Raw genomic sequence first — 22669 nt, forward strand, 5'->3', positions numbered from 1 at the left:
ACCGGGGCCAGGGCGAGGGCCCGCAGCAGGGCGCGCCGTCCCCCCTTGTGCGTTGGGCCGCGCAAGGCCTTGGTGCCACCCCACCCTCCGAGTGGGTTCCCCTCCTTGGCCAGGGCTGGCGGGCTAAGAGCGGCCCTTGCCTTCCACACGGCAAGGCGACGAGGAAGGGGAAGTGAAAGGATCCAGGAACCAGGCAAGGGCCACCTCCGGGTTCCAGGGGCAGCCAAGAAAGAACCTGACGGCACCCAGCCCCCTGTCTCAGGGGAGGGGCCTGGTGGGCACACCTCGAGCAATCCTCTGGGCCCTCCAGGACGGCAACGGAGCACCGTGTCCGGCACGGGCTCAGTCCAGCCAGGCCTCGCTGGACGGCTCCCCGCATGGGGGCGAGAGGGGAGAAAAGCGGACGGAGCAACCGCGCCCTCTCTCATCTGCGCCCACTCAGGGCACGCAGGACAGACGGGCCCGCGTGGCTGGCTCCACACACCAGCCCGGGTCTGGTCTGGGCCACGAGCGCACGACTGGGAACTGGCCCATCCAGGACACTGGGTCAGGTTCTCCTGGTGGCCCGCCGCACTACAAGGCAGACAACTCCCCAGCTGCCTGGGGGCACGGCACGGGTCCAGAACACGCTCGTGCCAGCGTCAGAGGGCACATCGAGGACTTGTCCTCAGGCAGCGGCCACGCCTCCTGGACGCTGTCCCGGGAGCTCGGAGACCAGCCAACGCCAAGAGGAAGGCAAGGACGTCTCAGGAGAGGCAGAGGCACAGAGCACCACCCTCGCGGAGCCCAGCGTGCCCGCACCTAAGTCCGCTGCGCACACTGGGCCACCAGGGGCAGTGGGGCACTCCACGCCGGGTCCCATGAGGCTTCTGCACTCGCAGCCTCCGTGGCGACGCCAGGCATGCGGGCTGGGAGTGCTGCACCAGACCCCCGGGGTGGGTCATGGCGGGAGCAGACGTGGGGGGCGGGGAAGCCTACGCCCCTCCCGCACGGGTTAGCAGACCACCACTCAGAGAAACGGACAACCTGCGGACAGGCCCAGGCAGCGTGCAGCCAACCAGAGCACCCGGGAGGACACACGGCCCCGTCTCGGAGCGCCTGACTCGCACCGCGGCCCCTCTCTCCCCAGGGAGCACATCCTTCCCGGGCAGAGCCCCGAGGACGTCCCCGCAGCTCCAGAGCACAGGCCAGCGTTTCGGGACAAGGAATCGCATGGCGACACCTTCCCGGTCCCGGAGGCAATAGGAAAGCCCGTTCTCGCTCAAGGAGCCCCGGCAACATAGCGGGCTCCCAGGGGCAGAGGACACAAGGCACACGGGGCCCCTACCGTGGTCGTGGTCGTGGTCGTGGTCGTGGTCGTGGTCGTGGTCGTGGTCGTGGTCGTGGTCGTGGTCAGCCTCCTCGGTGCTGGGAGTCATGGTTGGGAGCGGCACGTCCGGAACAGGTTCCCGGGTGCCGGGCTCGGCGTCTGCGGAAGAAGAAGAGACATCACGCACTTGGCCTGAGTGAGGGTCTCTGCCGACAACACACCTGCCTCCGCCTAGGAAACCAGGCAGAGCAATGTTCTCCCGGCCCCACACCTCCCGACGCCTCATGTGGGTGGGTGCCTAGGTCAGAGTGGAGACAGCACGGGCGCCTGCCTGCCTAGGCCACAAAGAATCCCGGCCAAGGGAAACTGGTGGCACCGGGGCCAGGGCGAGGGCCCGCAGCAGGGCGCGCCGTCCCCCCTTGTGCGTTGGGCCGCGCAAGGCCTTGGTGCCACCCCACCCTCCGAGTGGGTTCCCCTCCTTGGCCAGGGCTGGCGGGCTAAGAGCGGCCCTTCCCTTCCACACGGCAAGGCGACGAGGAAGGGGAAGTGAAAGGATCCAGGAACCAGGCAAGGGCCACCTCCGGGTTCCAGGGGCAGCCAAGAAAGAACCTGACGGCACCCAGCCCCCTGTCTCAGGGGAGGGGCCTGGTGGGCACACCTCGAGCAATCCTCTGGGCCCTCCAGGACGGCAACGGAGCACCGTGTCCGGCACGGGCTCAGTCCAGCCAGGCCTCGCTGGACGGCTCCCCGCATGGGAGCGAGAGGGGAGAAAAGCGGACGGAGCAACCGCGCCCTCTCTCATCTGCGCCCACTCAGGGCACGCAGGACAGACGGGCCCGCGTGGCTGGCTCCACACACCAGCCCGGGTCTGGTCTGGGCCACGAGCGCACGACTGGGAACTGGCCCATCCAGGACACTGGGTCAGATTCTCCTGGTGGCCCGCCGCACTACAAGGCAGACAACTCCCCAGCTGCCTGGGGGCACGGCACGGGTCCAGAACACGCTCGTGCCAGCGTCAGAGGGCACATCGAGGACTTGTCCTCAGGCAGCGGCCACGCCTCCTGGACGCTGTCCCGGGAGCTCGGAGACCAGCCAACGCCAAGAGGAAGGCAAGGACGTCTCAGGAGAGGCAGAGGCACAGAGCACCACCCTCGCGGAGCCCAGCGTGCCCGCGCCAAAGTCCGCTGCGCACACTGGGCCACCAGGGGCAGTGGGGCACTCCACGCCGGGTCCCATGAGGCTTCTGCACTCGCAGCCTCCGTGGCGACGCCAGGCATGCGGGCTGGGAGTGCTGCACCAGACCCCCGGGGTGGGTCATGGCGGGAGCAGACGTGGGGGGCGGGGAAGCCTACGCCCCTCCCGCACGGGTTAGCAGACCACCACGCAGAGAAACGGACAACCTGCGGACAGGCCCAGGCAGCGTGCAGCCAACCAGAGCACCCGGGAGGACACACGGCCCCGTCTCGGAGCGCCTGACTCGCACCGCGGCCCCTCTCTCCCCAGGGAGCACATCCTTCCCGGGCAGAGCCCCGAGGACGTCCCCGCAGCTCCAGAGCACAGGCCAGCGTTTCGGGACAAGGAATCGCATGGCGACACCTTCCCGGTCCCGGAGGCAATAGGAAAGCCCGTTCTCGCTCAAGGAGCCCCGGCAACCCAGCGGGCTCCCAGGGGCAGAGGACACAAGGCACACGGGCCCCTACCGTGGTCGTGGTCGGGGTCGTGGTCGAGGTCGTGGTCAGCCTCCTCGGTGCTGGGAGTCATGGTTGGGAGCGGCACGTCCGGAACAGGTTCTCGGGTGCCGGGCTCGGCGTCTGCGGAAGAAGAAGAGACATCACGCACTTGGCCTGAGTGAGGGTCTCTGCCGACAACACACCTGCCTCCGCCTAGGTAACCAGGCAGAGCAATGTTCTCCCTGCCCCACACCTCCCGACGACTCATGTGGGTGGGTGCCTAGGTCAGAGTGGAGACAGCACGGGCGCCTGCCTGCCTAGGCCACAAAGAATCCCGGCCAAGGGAAAGTGGTGGCACCGGGGCCAGGGCGAGGGCCCGCAGCAGGGCGCGCCGTCCCCCCTTGTGCGTTGGGCCGCGCAAGGCCTTGGTGCCACCCCACCCTCCGAGTGGGTTCCCCTCCTTGGCCAGGGCTGGCGGGCTAAGAGCGGCCCTTCCCTTCCACACGGCAAGGCGACGAGGAAGGGGAAGTGAAAGGATCCAGGAACCAGGCAAGGGCCACCTCCGGGTTCCAGGGGCAGCCAAGAAAGAACCTGACGGCACCCAGCCCCCTGTCTCAGGGGAGGGGCCTGGTGGGCACACCTCGAGCAATCCTCTGGGCCCTCCAGGACGGCAACGGAGCACCGTGTCCGGCACGGGCTCAGTCCAGCCAGGCCTCGCTGGACGGCTCCCCGCATGGGGGCGAGAGGGGAGAAAAGCGGACGGAGCAACCGCGCCCTCTCTCATCTGCGCCCACTCAGGGCACGCAGGACAGACGGGCCCGCGTGGCTGGCTCCACACACCAGCCCGGGTCTGGTCTGGGCCACGAGCGCACGACTGGGAACTGGCCCATCCAGGACACTGGGTCAGATTCTCCTGGTGGCCCGCCGCACTACAAGGCAGACAACTCCCCAGCTGCCTGGGGGCACGGCACGGGTCCAGAACACGCTCGTGCCAGCGTCAGAGGGCACATCGAGGACTTGTCCTCAGGCAGCGGCCACGCCTCCTGGACGCTGTCCCGGGAGCTCGGAGACCAGCCAACGCCAAGAGGAAGGCAAGGACGTCTCAGGAGAGGCAGAGGCACAGAGCACCACCCTCGCGGAGCCCAGCGTGCCCGCGCCTAAGTCCGCTGCGCACACTGGGCCACCAGGGGCAGTGGGGCACTCCACGCCGGGTCCCATGAGGCTTCTGCACTCGCAGCCTCCGTGGCGACGCCAGGCATGCGGGCTGGGAGTGCTGCACCAGACCCCCGGGGTGGGTCATGGCGGGAGCAGACGTGGGGGGCGGGGAAGCCTACGCCCCTCCCGCACGGGTTAGCAGACCACCACGCAGAGAAACGGACAACCTGCGGACAGGCCCAGGCAGCGTGCAGCCAACCAGAGCACCCGGGAGGACACACGGCCCCGTCTCGGAGCGCCTGACTCGCACCGCGGCCCCTCTCTCCCCAGGGAGCACATCCTTCCCGGGCAGAGCCCCGAGGACGTCCCCGCAGCTCCAGAGCACAGGCCAGCGTTTCGGGACAAGGAATCGCATGGCGACACCTTCCCGGTCCCGGAGGCAATAGGAAAGCCCGTTCTCGCTCAAGGAGCCCCGGCAACCCAGCGGGCTCCCAGGGGCAGAGGACACAAGGCACACGGGCCCCTACCGTGGTCGTGGTCGGGGTCGGGGTCGGGGTCGTGGTCGTGGTCGTGGTCGTGGTCGTGGTCGTGGTCGTGGTCAGCCTCCTCGGTGCTGGGAGTCATGGTTGGGAGCGGCACGTCCGGAACAGGTTCCCGGGTGCCGGGCTCGGCGTCTGCGGAAGAAGAAGAGACATCACGCACTTGGCCTGAGTGAGGGTCTCTGCCGACAACACACCTGCCTCCGCCTAGGAAACCAGGCAGAGCAATGTTCTCCCGGCCCCACACCTCCCGACGCCTCATGTGGGTGGGTGCCTAGGTCAGAGTGGAGACAGCACGGGCGCCTGCCTGCCTAGGCCACAAAGAATCCCGGCCAAGGGAAACTGGTGGCACCGGGGCCAGGGCGAGGGCCCGCAGCAGGGCGCGCCGTCCCCCCTTGTGCGTTGGGCCGCGCAAGGCCTTGGTGCCACCCCACCCTCCGAGTGGGTTCCCCTCCTTGGCCAGGGCTGGCGGGCTAAGAGCGGCCCTTGCCTTCCACACGGCAAGGCGACGAGGAAGGGGAAGTGAAAGGATCCAGGAACCAGGCAAGGGCCACCTCCGGGTTCCAGGGGCAGCCAAGAAAGAACCTGACGGCACCCAGCCCCCTGTCTCAGGGGAGGGGCCTGGTGGGCACACCTCGAGCAATCCTCTGGGCCCTCCAGGACGGCAACGGAGCACCGTGTCCGGCACGGGCTCAGTCCAGCCAGGCCTCGCTGGACGGCTCCCCGCATGGGGGCGAGAGGGGAGAAAAGCGGACGGAGCAACCGCGCCCTCTCTCATCTGCGCCCACTCAGGGCACGCAGGACAGACGGGCCCGCGTGGCTGGCTCCACACACCAGCCCGGGTCTGGTCTGGGCCACGAGCGCACGACTGGGAACTGGCCCATCCAGGACACTGGGTCAGATTCTCCTGGTGGCCCGCCGCACTACAAGGCAGACAACTCCCCAGCTGCCTGGGGGCACGGCACGGGTCCAGAACACGCTCGTGCCAGCGTCAGAGGGCACATCGAGGACTTGTCCTCAGGCAGCGGCCACGCCTCCTGGACGCTGTCCCGGGAGCTCGGAGACCAGCCAACGCCAAGAGGAAGGCAAGGACGTCTCAGGAGAGGCAGAGGCACAGAGCACCACCCTCGCGGAGCCCAGCGTGCCCGCGCCTAAGTCCGCTGCGCACACTGGGCCACCAGGGGCAGTGGGGCACTCCACGCCGGGTCCCATGAGGCTTCTGCACTCGCAGCCTCCGTGGCGACGCCAGGCATGCGGGCTGGGAGTGCTGCACCAGACCCCCGGGGTGGGTCATGGCGGGAGCAGACGTGGGGGGCGGGGAAGCCTACGCCCCTCCCGCACGGGTTAGCAGACCACCACGCAGAGAAACGGACAACCTGCGGACAGGCCCAGGCAGCGTGCAGCCAACCAGAGCACCCGGGAGGACACACGGCCCCGTCTCGGAGCGCCTGACTCGCACCGCGGCCCCTCTCTCCCCAGGGAGCACATCCTTCCCGGGCAGAGCCCCGAGGACGTCCCCGCAGCTCCAGAGCACAGGCCAGCGTTTCGGGACAAGGAATCGCATGGCGACACCTTCCCGGTCCCGGAGGCAATAGGAAAGCCCGTTCTCGCTCAAGGAGCCCCGGCAACCCAGCGGGCTCCCAGGGGCAGAGGACACAAGGCACACGGGCCCCTACCGTGGTCGTGGTCGTGGTCGGGGTCGTGGTCGTGGTCGTGGTCAGCCTCCTCGGTGCTGGGAGTCATGGTTGGGAGCGGCACGTCCGGAACAGGTTCCCGGGTGCCGGGCTCGGCGTCTGCGGAAGAAGAAGAGACATCACGCACTTGGCCTGAGTGAGGGTCTCTGCCGACAACACACCTGCCTCCGCCTAGGAAACCAGGCAGAGCAATGTTCTCCCGGCCCCACACCTCCCGACGCCTCATGTGGGTGGGTGCCTAGGTCAGAGTGGAGACAGCACGGGCGCCTGCCTGCCTAGGCCACAAAGAATCCCGGCCAAGGGAAAGTGGTGGCACCGGGGCCAGGGCGAGGGCCCGCAGCAGGGCGCGCCATCCCCCCTTGTGCGTTGGGCCGCGCAAGGCCTTGGTGCCACCCCACCCTCCGAGTGGGTTCCCCTCCTTGGCCAGGGCTGGCGGGCTAAGAGCGGCCCTTGCCTTCCACACGGCAAGGCGACGAGGAAGGGGAAGTGAAAGGATCCAGGAACCAGGCAAGGGCCACCTCCGGGTTCCAGGGGCAGCCAAGAAAGAACCTGACGGCACCCAGCCCCCTGTCTCAGGGGAGGGGCCTGGTGGGCACACCTCGAGCAATCCTCTGGGCCCTCCAGGACGGCAACGGAGCACCGTGTCCGGCACGGGCTCAGTCCAGCCAGGCCTCGCTGGACGGCTCCCCGCATGGGGGCGAGAGGGGAGAAAAGCGGACGGAGCAACCGCGCCCTCTCTCATCTGCGCCCACTCAGGGCACGCAGGACAGACGGGCCCGCGTGGCTGGCTCCACACACCAGCCCGGGTCTGGTCTGGGCCACGAGCGCACGACTGGGAACTGGCCCATCCAGGACACTGGGTCAGATTCTCCTGGTGGCCCGCCGCACTACAAGGCAGACAACTCCCCAGCTGCCTGGGGGCACGGCACGGGTCCAGAACACGCTCGTGCCAGCGTCAGAGGGCACATCGAGGACTTGTCCTCAGGCAGCGGCCACGCCTCCTGGACGCTGTCCCGGGAGCTCGGAGACCAGCCAACGCCAAGAGGAAGGCAAGGACGTCTCAGGAGAGGCAGAGGCACAGAGCACCACCCTCGCGGAGCCCAGCGTGCCCGCGCCTAAGTCCGCTGCGCACACTGGGCCACCAGGGGCAGTGGGGCACTCCACGCCGGGTCCCATGAGGCTTCTGCACTCGCAGCCTCCGTGGCGACGCCAGGCATGCGGGCTGGGAGTGCTGCACCAGACCCCCGGGGTGGGTCATGGTGGGAGCAGACGTGGGGGGCGGGGAAGCCTACGCCCCTCCCGCACGGGTTAGCAGACCACCACGCAGAGAAATGGACAACCTGCGGACAGGCCCAGGCAGCGTGCAGCCAACCAGAGCACCCGGGAGGACACACGGCCCCGTCTCGGAGCGCCTGACTCGCACCGCGGCCCCTCTCTCCCCAGGGAGCACATCCTTCCCGGGCAGAGCCCCGAGGACGTCCCCGCAGCTCCAGAGCACAGGCCAGCGTTTCGGGACAAGGAATCGCATGGCGACACCTTCCCGGTCCCGGAGGCAATAGGAAAGCCCGTTCTCGCTCAAGGAGCCCCGGCAACCCAGCGGGCTCCCAGGGGCAGAGGACACAAGGCACACGGGCCCCTACCGTGGTCGTGGTCGGGGTCGGGGTCGGGGTCGGGGTCGTGGTCGTGGTCGTGGTCGTGGTCGTGGTCAGCCTCCTCGGTGCTGGGAGTCATGGTTGGGAGCGGCACGTCCGGAACAGGTTCCCGGGTGCCGGGCTCGGCGTCTGCGGAAGAAGAAGAGACATCACGCACTTGGCCTGAGTGAGGGTCTCTGCCGACAACACACCTGCCTCCGCCTAGGAAACCAGGCAGAGCAATGTTCTCCCGGCCCCACACCTCCCGACGCCTCATGTGGGTGGGTGCCTAGGTCAGAGTGGAGACAGCACGGGCGCCTGCCTGCCTAGGCCACAAAGAATCCCAGCCAAGGGAAAGTGGTGGCACCGGGGCCAGGGCGAGGGCCCGCAGCAGGGCGCGCCGTCCCCCCTTGTGCGTTGGGCCGCGCAAGGCCTTGGTGCCACCCCACCCTCCGAGTGGGTTCCCCTCCTTGGCCAGGGCTGGCGGGCTAAGAGCGGCCCTTGCCTTCCACACGGCAAGGCGACGAGGAAGGGGAAGTGAAAGGATCCAGGAACCAGGCAAGGGCCACCTCCGGGTTCCAGGGGCAGCCAAGAAAGAACCTGACGGCACCCAGCCCCCTGTCTCAGGGGAGGGGCCTGGTGGGCACACCTCGAGCAATCCTCTGGGCCCTCCAGGACGGCAACGGAGCACCGTGTCCGGCACGGGCTCAGTCCAGCCAGGCCTCGCTGGACGGCTCCCCGCATGGGGGCGAGAGGGGAGAAAAGCGGACGGAGCAACCGCGCCCTCTCTCATCTGCGCCCACTCAGGGCACGCAGGACAGACGGGCCCGCGTGGCTGGCTCCACACACCAGCCCGGGTCTGGTCTGGGCCACGAGCGCACGACTGGGAACTGGCCCATCCAGGACACTGGGTCAGATTCTCCTGGTGGCCCGCCGCACTACAAGGCAGACAACTCCCCAGCTGCCTGGGGGCACGGCACGGGTCCAGAACACGCTCGTGCCAGCGTCAGAGGGCACATCGAGGACTTGTCCTCAGGCAGCGGCCACGCCTCCTGGACGCTGTCCCGGGAGCTCGGAGACCAGCCAACGCCAAGAGGAAGGCAAGGACGTCTCAGGAGAGGCAGAGGCACAGAGCACCACCCTCGCGGAGCCCAGCGTGCCCGCGCCTAAGTCCGCTGCGCACACTGGGCCACCAGGGGCAGTGGGGCACTCCACGCCGGGTCCCATGAGGCTTCTGCACTCGCAGCCTCCGTGGCCACGCCAGGCATGCGGGCTGGGAGTGCTGCACCAGACCCCCGGGGTGGGTCATGGCGGGAGCAGACGTGGGGGGCGGGGAAGCCTACGCCCCTCCCGCACGGGTTAGCAGACCACCACGCAGAGAAACGGACAACCTGCGGACAGGCCCAGGCAGCGTGCAGCCAACCAGAGCACCCGGGAGGACACACGGCCCCGTCTCGGAGCGCCTGACTCGCACCGCGGCCCCTCTCTCCCCAGGGAGCACATCCTTCCCGGGCAGAGCCCCGAGGACGTCCCCGCAGCTCCAGAGCACAGGCCAGCGTTTCGGGACAAGGAATCGCATGGCGACACCTTCCCGGTCCCGGAGGCAATAGGAAAGCCCGTTCTCGCTCAAGGAGCCCCGGCAACCCAGCGGGCTCCCAGGGGCAGAGGACACAAGGCACACGGGCCCCTACCGTGGTCGTGGTCGGGGTCGGGGTCGGGGTCGTGGTCGTGGTCGTGGTCAGCCTCCTCGGTGCTGGGAGTCATGGTTGGGAGCGGCACGTCCGGAACAGGTTCCCGGGTGCCGGGCTCGGCGTCTGCGGAAGAAGAAGAGACATCACGCACTTGGCCTGAGTGAGGGTCTCTGCCGACAACACACCTGCCTCCGCCTAGGAAACCAGGCAGAGCAATGTTCTCCCGGCCCCACACCTCCCGACGCCTCATGTGGGTGGGTGCCTAGGTCAGAGTGGAGACAGCACGGGCGCCTGCCTGCCTAGGCCACAAAGAATCCCGGCCAAGGGAAACTGGTGGCACCGGGGCCAGGGCGAGGGCCCGCAGCAGGGCGCGCCGTCCCCCCTTGTGCGTTGGGCCGCGCAAGGCCTTGGTGCCACCCCACCCTCCGAGTGGGTTCCCCTCCTTGGCCAGGGCTGGCGGGCTAAGAGCGGCCCTTCCCTTCCACACGGCAAGGCGACGAGGAAGGGGAAGTGAAAGGATCCAGGAACCAGGCAAGGGCCACCTCCGGGTTCCAGGGGCAGCCAAGAAAGAACCTGACGGCACCCAGCCCCCTGTCTCAGGGGAGGGGCCTGGTGGGCACACCTCGAGCAATCCTCTGGGCCCTCCAGGACGGCAACGGAGCACCGTGTCCGGCACGGGCTCAGTCCAGCCAGGCCTCGCTGGACGGCTCCCCGCATGGGGGCGAGAGGGGAGAAAAGCGGACGGAGCAACCGCGCCCTCTCTCATCTGCGCCCACTCAGGGCACGCAGGACAGACGGGCCCGCGTGGCTGGCTCCACACACCAGCCCGGGTCTGGTCTGGGCCACGAGCGCACGACTGGGAACTGGCCCATCCAGGACACTGGGTCAGATTCTCCTGGTGGCCCGCCGCACTACAAGGCAGACAACTCCCCAGCTGCCTGGGGGCACGGCACGGGTCCAGAACACGCTCGTGCCAGCGTCAGAGGGCACATCGAGGACTTGTCCTCAGGCAGCGGCCACGCCTCCTGGACGCTGTCCCGGGAGCTCGGAGACCAGCCAACGCCAAGAGGAAGGCAAGGACGTCTCAGGAGAGGCAGAGGCACAGAGCACCACCCTCGCGGAGCCCAGCGTGCCCGCGCCTAAGTCCGCTGCGCACACTGGGCCACCAGGGGCAGTGGGGCACTCCACGCCGGGTCCCATGAGGCTTCTGCACTCGCAGCCTCCGTGGCGACGCCAGGCATGCGGGCTGGGAGTGCTGCACCAGACCCCCGGGGTGGGTCATGGCGGGAGCAGACGTGGGGGGCGGGGAAGCCTACGCCCCTCCCGCACGGGTTAGCAGACCACCACGCAGAGAAACGGACAACCTGCGGACAGGCCCAGGCAGCGTGCAGCCAACCAGAGCACCCGGGAGGACACACGGCCCCGTCTCGGAGCGCCTGACTCGCACCGCGGCCCCTCTCTCCCCAGGGAGCACATCCTTCCCGGGCAGAGCCCCGAGGACGTCCCCGCAGCTCCAGAGCACAGGCCAGCGTTTCGGGACAAGGAATCGCATGGCGACACCTTCCCGGTCCCGGAGGCAATAGGAAAGCCCGTTCTCGCTCAAGGAGCCCCGGCAACCCAGCGGGCTCCCAGGGGCAGAGGACACAAGGCACACGGGCCCCTACCGTGGTCGTGGTCGGGGTCGGGGTCGGGGTCGTGGTCGTGGTCGTGGTCAGCCTCCTCGGTGCTGGGAGTCATGGTGGGGAGTGGCACGTCCGGAACAGGTTCCCGGGTGCCGGGCTCGGCGTCTGCGGAAGAAGAAGAGACATCACGCACTTGGCCTGAGTGAGGGTCTCTGCCGACAACACACCTGCCTCCGCCTAGGAAACCAGGCAGAGCAATGTTCTCCCGGCCCCACACCTCCCGACGCCTCATGTGGGTGGGTGCCTAGGTCAGAGTGGAGACAGCACGGGCGCCTGCCTGCCTAGGCCACAAAGAATCCCAGCCAAGGGAAACTGGTGGCACCGGGGCCAGGGCGAGGGCCCGCAGCAGGGCGCGCCGTCCCCCCCTTGTGCGTTGGGCCGCGCAAGGCCTTGGTGCCACCCCACCCTCCGAGTGGGTTCCCCTCCTTGGCCAGGGCTGGCGGGCTAAGAGCGGCCCTTCCCTTCCACACGGCAAGGCGACGAGGAAGGGGAAGTGAAAGGATCCAGGAACCAGGCAAGGGCCACCTCCGGGTTCCAGGGGCAGCCAAGAAAGAACCTGACGGCACCCAGCCCCCTGTCTCAGGGGAGGGGCCTGGTGGGCACACCTCGAGCAATCCTCTGGGCCCTCCAGGACGGCAACGGAGCACCGTGTCCGGCACGGGCTCAGTCCAGCCAGGCCTCGCTGGACGGCTCCCCGCATGGGGGCGAGAGGGGAGAAAAGCGGACGGAGCAACCGCGCCCTCTCTCATCTGCGCCCACTCAGGGCACGCAGGACAGACGGGCCCGCGTGGCTGGCTCCACACACCAGCCCGGGTCTGGTCTGGGCCACGAGCGCACGACTGGGAACTGGCCCATCCAGGACACTGGGTCAGATTCTCCTGGTGGCCCGCCGCACTACAAGGCAGACAACTCCCCAGCTGCCTGGGGGCACGGCACGGGTCCAGAACACGCTCGTGCCAGCGTCAGAGGGCACATCGAGGACTTGTCCTCAGGCAGCGGCCACGCCTCCTGGACGCTGTCCCGGGAGCTCGGAGACCAGCCAACGCCAAGAGGAAGGCAAGGACGTCTCAGGAGAGGCAGAGGCACAGAGCACCACCCTCGCGGAGCCCAGCGTGCCCGCGCCTAAGTCCGCTGCGCACACTGGGCCACCAGGGGCAGTGGGGCACTCCACGCCGGGTCCCATGAGGCTTCTGCACTCGCAGCCTCCGTGGCGACGCCAGGCATGCGGGCTGGGAGTGCTGCACCAGACCCCCGGGGTGGGTCATGGCGGGAGCAGACGTGGGGGGCAGGGAAGCCTACGCCCCTCCCGCACGGGTTAGCAGACCACCACGCAGAGAAACGGACAACCTGCGGACAGGCCCAGGCAGCGTGCAGCCAACCAGAGCACCCGGGAGGACACACGGCCCCGTCTCGGAGCGCCTGACTCGCACCGCGGCCCCTCTCTCCCCAGGGAGCACATCCTTCCCGGGCAGAGCCCCGAGGACGTCCCCGCAGCTCCAGAGCACAGGCCAGCGTTTCGGGACAAGGAATCGCATGGCGACACCTTCCCGGTCCCGGAGGCAATAGGAAAGCCCGTTCTCGCTCAAGGAGCCCCGGCAACCCAGCGGGCTCCCAGGGGCAGAGGACACAAGGCACACGGGCCCCTACCGTGGTCGTGGTCGGGGTCGGGGTCGGAGTCGTGGTCGTGGTCGTGGTCGTGGTCAGCCTCCTCGGTGCTGGGAGTCATGGTTGGGAGCGGCACGTCCGGAACAGGTTCCCGGGTGCCGGGCTCGGCGTCTGCGGAAGAAGAAGAGACATCACGCACTTGGCCTGAGTGAGGGTCTCTGCCGACAACACACCTGCCTCCGCCTAGGAAACCAGGCAGAGCAATGTTCTCCCGGCCCCACACCTCCCGATGCCTCATGTGGGTGGGTGCCTAGGTCAGAGTGGAGACAGCACGGGCGCCTGCCTGCCTAGGCCACAAAGAATCCCGGCCAAGGGAAACTGGTGGCACCGGGGCCAGGGCGAGGGCCCGCAGCAGGGCGCGCCGTCCCCCCTTGTGCGTTGGGCCGCGCAAGGCCTTGGTGCCACCCCACCCTCCGAGTGGGTTCCCCTCCTTGGCCAGGGCTGGCGGGCTAAGAGCGGCCCTTCCCTTCCACACGGCAAGGCGACGAGGAAGGGGAAGTGAAAGGATCCAGGAACCAGGCAAGGGCCACCTCCGGGTTCCAGGGGCAGCCAAGAAAGAACCTGACGGCACCCAGCCCCCTGTCTCAGGGGAGGGGCCTGGTGGGCACACCTCGAGCAATCCTCTGGGCCCTCCAGGACGGCAACGGAGCACCGTGTCCGGCACGGGCTCAGTCCAGCCAGGCCTCGCTGGACGGCTCCCCGCATGGGGGCGAGAGGGGAGAAAAGCGGACGGAGCAACCGCGCCCTCTCTCATCTGCGCCCACTCAGGGCACGCAGGACAGACGGGCCCGCGTGGCTGGCTCCACACACCAGCCCGGGTCTGGTCTGGGCCACGAGCGCACGACTGGGAACTGGCCCATCCAGGACACTGGGTCAGATTCTCCTGGTGGCCCGCCGCACTACAAGGCAGACAACTCCCCAGCTGCCTGGGGGCACGGCACGGGTCCAGAACACGCTCGTGCCAGCGTCAGAGGGCACATCGAGGACTTGTCCTCAGGCAGCGGCCACGCCTCCTGGACGCTGTCCCAGGAGCTCGGAGACCAGCCAACGCCAAGAGGAAGGCAAGGACGTCTCAGGAGAGGCAGAGGCACAGAGCACCACCCTCGCGGAGCCCAGCGTGCCCGCGCCAAAGTCCGCTGCGCACACTGGGCCACCAGGGGCAGTGGGGCACTCCACGCCGGGTCCCATGAGGCTTCTGCACTCGCAGCCTCCGTGGCGACGCCAGGCATGCGGGCTGGGAGTGCTGCACCAGACCCCCGGGGTGGGTCATGGCGGGAGCAGACGTGGGGGGCGGGGAAGCCTACGCCCCTCCCGCACGGGTTAGCAGACCACCACGCAGAGAAACGGACAACCTGCGGACAGGCCCAGGCAGCGTGCAGCCAACCAGAGCACCCGGGAGGACACACGGCCCCGTCTCGGAGCGCCTGACTCGCACCGCGGCCCCTCTCTCCCCAGGGAGCACATCCTTCCCGGGCAGAGCCCCGAGGACGTCCCCGCAGCTCCAGAGCACAGGCCAGCGTTTCGGGACAAGGAATCGCATGGCGACACCTTCCCGGTCCCGGAGGTAATAGGAAAGCCCGTTCTCGCTCAAGGAGCCCCGGCAACCCAGCGGGCTCCCAGGGGCAGAGGACACAAGGCACACGGGCCCCTACCGTGGTCGTGGTCGGGGTCGTGGTCGAGGTCGTGGTCAGCCTCCTCGGTGCTGGGAGTCATGGTTGGGAGCGGCACGTCCGGAACAGGTTCTCGGGTGCCGGGCTCGGCGTCTGCGGAAGAAGAAGAGACATCACGCACTTGGCCTGAGTGAGGGTCTCTGCCGACAACACACCTGCCTCCGCCTAGGTAACCAGGCAGAGCAATGTTCTCCCTGCCCCACACCTCCCGACGCCTCATGTGGGTGGGTGCCTAGGTCAGAGTGGAGACAGCACGGGCGCCTGCCTGCCTAGGCCACAAAGAATCCCGGCCAAGGGAAAGTGGTGGCACCGGGGCCAGGGCGAGGGCCCGCAGCAGGGCGTGCCGTCCCCCCTTGTGCGTTGGGCCGCGCAAGGCCTTGGTGCCACCCCACCCTCCGAGTGGGTTCCCCTCCTTGGCCAGGGCTGGCGGGCTAAGAGCGGCCCTTCCCTTCCACACGGCAAGGCGACGAGGAAGGGGAAGTGAAAGGATCCAGGAACCAGGCAAGGGCCACCTCCGGGTTCCAGGGGCAGCCAAGAAAGAACCTGACGGCACCCAGCCCCCTGTCTCAGGGGAGGGGCCTGGTGGGCACACCTCGAGCAATCCTCTGGGCCCTCCAGGACGGCAACGGAGCACCGTGTCCGGCACGGGCTCAGTCCAGCCAGGCCTCGCTGGACGGCTCCTCGCATGGGAGCGAGAGGGGAGAAAAGCGGACGGAGCAACCGCGCCCTCTCTCATCTGCGCCCACTCAGGGCACGCAGGACAGACGGGCCCGCGTGGCTGGCTCCACACACCAGCCCGGGTCTGGTCTGGGCCACGAGCGCACGACTGGGAACTGGCCCATCCAGGACACTGGGTCAGATTCTCCTGGTGGCCCGCCGCACTACAAGGCAGACAACTCCCCAGCTGCCTGGGGGCACGGCACGGGTCCAGAACACGCTCGTGCCAGCGTCAGAGGGCACATCGAGGACTTGTCCTCAGGCAGCGGCCACGCCTCCTGGACACTGTCCCGGGAGCTCGGAGACCAGCCAACGCCAAGAGGAAGGCAAGGACGTCTCAGGAGAGGCAGAGGCACAGAGCACCACCCTCGCGGAGCCCAGCGTGCCCGCGCCTAAGTCCGCTGCGCACACTGGGCCACCAGGGGCAGTGGGGCACTCCACGCCGGGTCCCATGAGGCTTCTGCACTCGCAGCCTCCGTGGCGACGCCAGGCATGCGGGCTGGGAGTGCTGCACCAGACCCCCGGGGTGGGTCATGGCGGGAGCAGACGTGGGGGGCGGGGAAGCCTACGCCCCTCCCGCACGGGTTAGCAGACCACCACGCAGAGAAACGGACAACCTGCGGACAGGCCCAGGCAGCGTGCAGCCAACCAGAGCACCCGGGAGGACACACGGCCCCGTCTCGGAGCGCCTGACTCGCACCGCGGCCCCTCTCTCCCCAGGGAGCACATCCTTCCCGGGCAGAGCCCCGAGGACGTCCCCGCAGCTCCAGAGCACAGGCCAGCGTTTCGGGACAAGGAATCGCATGGCGACACCTTCCCGGTCCCGGAGGCAATAGGAAAGCCCGTTCTCGCTCAAGGAGCCCCGGCAACCCAGCGGGCTCCCAGGGGCAGAGGACACAAGGCACACGGGCCCCTACCGTGGTCGTGGTCGGGGTCGGGGTCGGGGTCGTGGTCGTGGTCGTGGTCGTGGTCGTGGTCGTGGTCAGCCTCCTCGGTGCTGGGAGTCATGGTTGGGAGCGGCACGTCCGGAACAGGTTCCCGGGTGCCGGGCTCGGCGTCTGTGGAAGAAGAAGAGACATCACGCACTTGGCCTGAGTGAGGGTCTCTGCCGACAACACACCTGCCTCCGCCTAGGAAACCAGGCAGAGCAATGTTCTCCCGGCCCCACACCTCCCGACGCCTCATGTGGGTGGGTGCCTAGGTCAGAGTGGAGACAGCACGGGCGCCTGCCTGCCTAGGCCACAAAGAATCCCGGCCAAGGGAAACTGGTGGCACCGGGGCCAGGGCGAGGGCCCGCAGCAGGGCGCGCCGTCCCCCCTTGTGCGTTGGGCCGCGCAAGGCCTTGGTGCCACCCCACCCTCCGAGTGGGTTCCCCTCCTTGGCCAGGGCTGGCGGGCTAAGAGCGGCCCTTCCCTTCCACACGGCAAGGCGACGAGGAAGGGGAAGTGAAAGGATCCAGGAACCAGGCAAGGGCCACCTCCGGGTTCCAGGGGCAGCCAAGAAAGAACCTGACGGCACCCAGCCCCCTGTCTCAGGGGAGGGGCCTGGTGGGCACACCTCGAGCAATCCTCTGGGCCCTCCAGGACGGCAACGGAGCACCGTGTCCGGCACGGGCTCAGTCCAGCCAGGCCTCGCTGGACGGCTCCCCGCATGGGGGCGAGAGGGGAGAAAAGCGGACGGAGCAACCGCGCCCTCTCTCATCTGTACCCACTCAGGGCACGGAGGACAGACGGGCCCGCGTGGCTGGCTCCACACACCAGCCCGGGTCTGGTCTGGGCCACGAGCGCACGACTGGGAACTGGCCCATCCAGGACACTGGGTCAGATTCTCCTGGTGGCCCGCCGCACTACAAGGCAGACAACTCCCCAGCTGCCTGGGGGCACGGCACGGGTCCAGAACACGCTCGTGCCAGCGTCAGAGGGCACATCGAGGACTTGTCCTCAGGCAGCGGCCACGCCTCCTGGACGCTGTCCCGGGAGCTCGGAGACCAGCCAACGCCAAGAGGAAGGCAAGGACGTCTCAGGAGAGGCAGAGGCACAGAGCACCACCCTCGCGGAGCCCAGCGTGCCCGCGCCTAAGTCCGCTGCGCACACTGGGCCACCAGGGGCAGTGGGGCACTCCACGCCGGGTCCCATGAGGCTTCTGCACTCGCAGCCTCCGTGGCGACGCCAGGCATGCGGGCTGGGAGTGCTGCACCAGACCCCCGGGGTGGGTCATGGCGGGAGCAGACGTGGGGGGCGGGGAAGCCTACGCCCCTCCCGCACGGGTTAGCAGACCACCACGCAGAGAAACGGACAACCTGCGGACAGGCCCAGGCAGCGTGCAGCCAACCAGAGCACCCGGGAGGACACACGGCCCCGTCTCGGAGCGCCTGACTCGCACCGCGGCCCCTCTCTCCCCAGGGAGCACATCCTTCCCGGGCAGAGCCCCGAGGACGTCCCCGCAGCTCCAGAGCACAGGCCAGCGTTTCGGGACAAGGAATCGCATGGCGACACCTTCCCGGTCCCGGAGGCAATAGGAAAGCCCGTTCTCGCTCAAGGAGCCCCGGCAACCCAGCGGGCTCCCAGGGGCAGAGGACACAAGGCACACGGGCCCCTACCGTGGTCGTGGTCGTGGTCGGGGTCGTGGTCGTGGTCGTGGTCAGCCTCCTCGGTGCTGGGAGTCATGGTTGGGAGCGGCACGTCCGGAACAGGTTCCCGGGTGCCGGGCTCGGCGTCTGCGGAAGAAGAAGAGACATCACGCACTTGGCCTGAGTGAGGGTCTCTGCCGACAACACACCTGCCTCCGCCTAGGAAACCAGGCAGAGCAATGTTCTCCCGGCCCCACACCTCCCGACGCCTCATGTGGGTGGGTGCCTAGGTCAGAGTGGAGACAGCACGGGCGCCTGCCTGCCTAGGCCACAAAGAATCCCGGCCAAGGGAAACTGGTGGCACCGGGGCCAGGGCGAGGGCCCGCAGCAGGGCGCGCCGTCCCCCCCTTGTGCGTTGGGCCGCGCAAGGCCTTGGTGCCACCCCACCCTCCGAGTGGGTTCCCCTCCTTGGCCAGGGCTGGCGGGCTAAGAGCGGCCCTTCCCTTCCACACGGCAAGGCGACGAGGAAGGGGAAGTGAAAGGATCCAGGAACCAGGCAAGGGCCACCTCCGGGTTCCAGGGGCAGCCAAGAAAGAACCTGACGGCACCCAGCCCCCTGTCTCAGGGGAGGGGCCTGGTGGGCACACCTCGAGCAATCCTCTGGGCCCTCCAGGACGGCAACGGAGCACCGTGTCCGGCACGGGCTCAGTCCAGCCAGGCCTCGCTGGACGGCTCCCCGCATGGGGGCGAGAGGGGAGAAAAGCGGACGGAGCAACCGCGCCCTCTCTCATCTGCGCCCACTCAGGGCACGCAGGACAGACGGGCCCGCGTGGCTGGCTCCACACACCAGCCCGGGTCTGGTCTGGGCCACGAGCGCACGACTGGGAACTGGCCCATCCAGGACACTGGGTCAGATTCTCCTGGTGGCCCGCCGCACTACAAGGCAGACAACTCCCCAGCTGCCTGGGGGCACGGCACGGGTCCAGAACACGCTCGTGCCAGCGTCAGAGGGCACATCGAGGACTTGTCCTCAGGCAGCGGCCACGCCTCCTGGACGCTGTCCCGGGAGCTCGGAGACCAGCCAACGCCAAGAGGAAGGCAAGGACGTCTCAGGAGAGGCAGAGGCACAGAGCACCACCCTCGCGGAGCCCAGCGTGCCCGCGCCTAAGTCCGCTGCGCACACTGGGCCACCAGGGGCAGTGGGGCACTCCACGCCGGGTCCCATGAGGCTTCTGCACTCGCAGCCTCCGTGGCGACGCCAGGCATGCGGGCTGGGAGTGCTGCACCAGACCCCCGGGGTGGGTCATGGCGGGAGCAGACGTGGGGGGCGGGGAAGCCTACGCCCCTCCCGCACGGGTTAGCAGACCACCACTCAGAGAAACGGACAACCTGCGGACAGGCCCAGGCAGCGTGCAGCCAACCAGAGCACCCGGGAGGACACACGGCCCCGTCTCGGAGCGCCTGACTCGCACCGCAGCCCCTCTCTCCCCAGGGAGCACATCCTTCCCGGGCAGAGCCCCGAGGACGTCCCCGCAGCTCCAGAGCACAGGCCAGCGTTTCGGGACAAGGAATCGCATGGCGACACCTTCCCGGTCCCGGAGGCAATAGGAAAGCCCGTTCTCGCTCAAGGAGCCCCGGCAACCCAGCGGGCTCCCAGGGGCAGAGGACACAAGGCACACGGGCCCCTACCGTGGTCGTGGTCGTGGTCGTGGTCGGGGTCGTGGTCGTGGTCGTGGTCAGCCTCCTCGGTGCTGGGAGTCATGGTTGGGAGCGGCACGTCCGGAACAGGTTCCCGGGTGCCGGGCTCGGCGTCTGCGGAAGAAGAAGAGACATCACGCACTTGGCCTGAGTGAGGGTCTCTGCCGACAACACACCTGCCTCCGCCTAGGAAACCAGGCAGAGCAATGTTCTCCCGGCCCCACACCTCCCGACGCCTCATGTGGGTGGGTGCCTAGGTCAGAGTGGAGACAGCACGGGCGCCTGCCTGCCTAGGCCACAAAGAATCCCGGCCAAGGGAAACTGGTGGCACCGGGGCCAGGGCGAGGGCCCGCAGCAGGGCGCGCCGTCCCCCCTTGTGCGTTGGGCCGCGCAAGGCCTTGGTGCCACCCCACCCTCCGAGTGGGTTCCCCTCCTTGGCCAGGGCTGGCGGGCTAAGAGCGGCCCTTGCCTTCCACACGGCAAGGCGACGAGGAAGGGGAAGTGAAAGGATCCAGGAACCAGGCAAGGGCCACCTCCGGGTTCCAGGGGCAGCCAAGAAAGAACCTGACGGCACCCAGCCCCCTGTCTCAGGGGAGGGGCCTGGTGGGCACACCTCGAGCAATCCTCTGGGCCCTCCAGGACGGCAACGGAGCACCGTGTCCGGCACGGGCTCAGTCCAGCCAGGCCTCGCTGGACGGCTCCCCGCATGGGGGCGAGAGGGGAGAAAAGCGGACGGAGCAACCGCGCCCTCTCTCATCTGCGCCCACTCAGGGCACGCAGGACAGACGGGCCCGCGTGGCTGGCTCCACACACCAGCCCGGGTCTGGTCTGGGCCACGAGCGCACGACTGGGAACTGGCCCATCCAGGACACTGGGTCAGATTCTCCTGGTGGCCCGCCGCACTACAAGGCAGACAACTCCCCAGCTGCCTGGGGGCACGGCACGGGTCCAGAACACGCTCGTGCCAGCGTCAGAGGGCACATCGAGGACTTGTCCTCAGGCAGCGGCCACGCCTCCTGGACGCTGTCCCGGGAGCTCGGAGACCAGCCAACGCCAAGAGGAAGGCAAGGACGTCTCAGGAGAGGCAGAGGCACAGAGCACCACCCTCGCGGAGCCCAGCGTGCCCGCGCCTAAGTCTGCTGCGCACACTGGGCCACCAGGGGCAGTGGGGCACTCCACGCCGGGTCCCATGAGGCTTCTGCACTCGCAGCCTCCGTGGCGACGCCAGGCATGCGGGCTGGGAGTGCTGCACCAGACCCCCGGGGTGGGTCATGGCGGGAGCAGACGTGGGGGGCGGGGAAGCCTACGCCCCTCCCGCACGGGTTAGCAGACCACCACGCAGAGAAACGGACAACCTGCGGACAGGCCCAGGCAGCGTGCAGCCAACCAGAGCACCCGGGAGGACACACGGCCCCGTCTCGGAGCGCCTGACTCGCACCGCGGCCCCTCTCTCCCCAGGGAGCACATCCTTCCCGGGCAGAGCCCCGAGGACGTCCCCGCAGCTCCAGAGCACAGGCCAGCGTTTCGGGACAAGGAATCGCATGGCGACACCTTCCCGGTCCCGGAGGCAATAGGAAAGCCCGTTCTCGCTCAAGGAGCCCCGGCAACCCAGCGGGCTCCCAGGGGCAGAGGACACAAGGCACACGGGCCCCTACCGTGGTCGTGGTCGTGGTCGTGGTCGGGGTCGTGGTCGTGGTCGTGGTCAGCCTCCTCGGTGCTGGGAGTCATGGTTGGGAGCGGCACGTCCGGAACAGGTTCCCGGGTGCCGGGCTCGGCGTCTGCGGAAGAAGAAGAGACATCACGCACTTGGCCTGAGTGAGGGTCTCTGCCGACAACACACCTGCCTCCGCCTAGGAAACCAGGCAGAGCAATGTTCTCCCGGCCCCACACCTCCCGACGCCTCATGTGGGTGGGTGCCTAGGTCAGAGTGGAGACAGCACGGGCGCCTGCCTGCCTAGGCCACAAAGAATCCCGGCCAAGGGAAACTGGTGGCACCGGGGCCAGGGCGAGGGCCCGCAGCAGGGCGCGCCGTCCCCCCTTGTGCGTTGGGCCGCGCAAGGCCTTGGTGCCACCCCACCCTCCGAGTGGGTTCCCCTCCTTGGCCAGGGCTGGCGGGCTAAGAGCGGCCCTTGCCTTCCACACGGCAAGGCGACGAGGAAGGGGAAGTGAAAGGATCCAGGAACCAGGCAAGGGCCACCTCCGGGTTCCAGGGGCAGCCAAGAAAGAACCTGACGGCACCCAGCCCCCTGTCTCAGGGGAGGGGCCTGGTGGGCACACCTCGAGCAATCCTCTGGGCCCTCCAGGACGGCAACGGAGCACCGTGTCCGGCACGGGCTCAGTCCAGCCAGGCCTCGCTGGACGGCTCCCCGCATGGGGGCGAGAGGGGAGAAAAGCGGACGGAGCAACCGCGCCCTCTCTCATCTGCGCCCACTCAGGGCACGCAGGACAGACGGGCCCGCGTGGCTGGCTCCACACACCAGCCCGGGTCTGGTCTGGGCCACGAGCGCACGACTGGGAACTGGCCCATCCAGGACACTGGGTCAGATTCTCCTGGTGGCCCGCCGCACTACAAGGCAGACAACTCCCCAGCTGCCTGGGGGCACGGCACGGGTCCAGAACACGCTCGTGCCAGCGTCAGAGGGCACATCGAGGACTTGTCCTCAGGCAGCGGCCACGCCTCCTGGACGCTGTCCCGGGAGCTCGGAGACCAGCCAACGCCAAGAGGAAGGCAAGGACGTCTCAGGAGAGGCAGAGGCACAGAGCACCACCCTCGCGGAGCCCAGCGTGCCCGCGCCAAAGTCCGCTGCGCACACTGGGCCACCAGGGGCAGTGGGGCACTCCACGCCGGGTCCCATGAGGCTTCTGCACTCGCAGCCTCCGTGGCGACGCCAGGCATGCGGGCTGGGAGTGCTGCACCAGACCCCCGGGGTGGGTCATGGCGGGAGCAGACGTGGGGGGCGGGGAAGCCTACGCCCCTCC

The 22669-nt window shown here is 68.7% G+C and overlaps 3 protein-coding genes across 13 annotated transcripts in view; 1 reads left to right on the forward strand and 2 right to left on the reverse strand.

Annotated features, from left to right (window-relative positions):
- LOC138843592 (rho GTPase-activating protein 20-like) overlaps positions 1-22669 on the forward strand; it is a 1064354-nt gene that overhangs the window by 462176 nt on the left and 579509 nt on the right. The gene's annotated exons all lie outside the window — the stretch shown is intronic.
- On the reverse strand, positions 2921-4835 carry LOC138843300 (protein catecholamines up-like). The gene is made up of 2 exons (XM_070047107.1): positions 4662-4835; positions 2921-3120 (listed from the first exon to the last, which is right to left on the reverse strand). Exons 1-2 carry the CDS (start codon positions 4756-4758, stop codon positions 2945-2947), a joined length of 273 nt encoding a protein of 90 aa, XP_069903208.1. The 5' UTR covers positions 4759-4835; the 3' UTR covers positions 2921-2944.
- Positions 14471-16619, reverse strand: LOC138843301 (zinc transporter ZIP10-like). Its single transcript, XM_070047108.1, has 2 exons — positions 16341-16619; positions 14471-14799 (listed from the first exon to the last, which is right to left on the reverse strand). Exons 1-2 carry the CDS (start codon positions 16606-16608, stop codon positions 14624-14626), a joined length of 444 nt encoding a protein of 147 aa, XP_069903209.1. The 5' UTR covers positions 16609-16619; the 3' UTR covers positions 14471-14623.

The sequence above is a fragment of the Oryctolagus cuniculus genome, chromosome 8, assembly GCF_964237555.1.
Source record: "Oryctolagus cuniculus chromosome 8, mOryCun1.1, whole genome shotgun sequence".
In the NCBI taxonomy this organism is placed as follows: Eukaryota; Metazoa; Chordata; class Mammalia; order Lagomorpha; family Leporidae; genus Oryctolagus; species Oryctolagus cuniculus.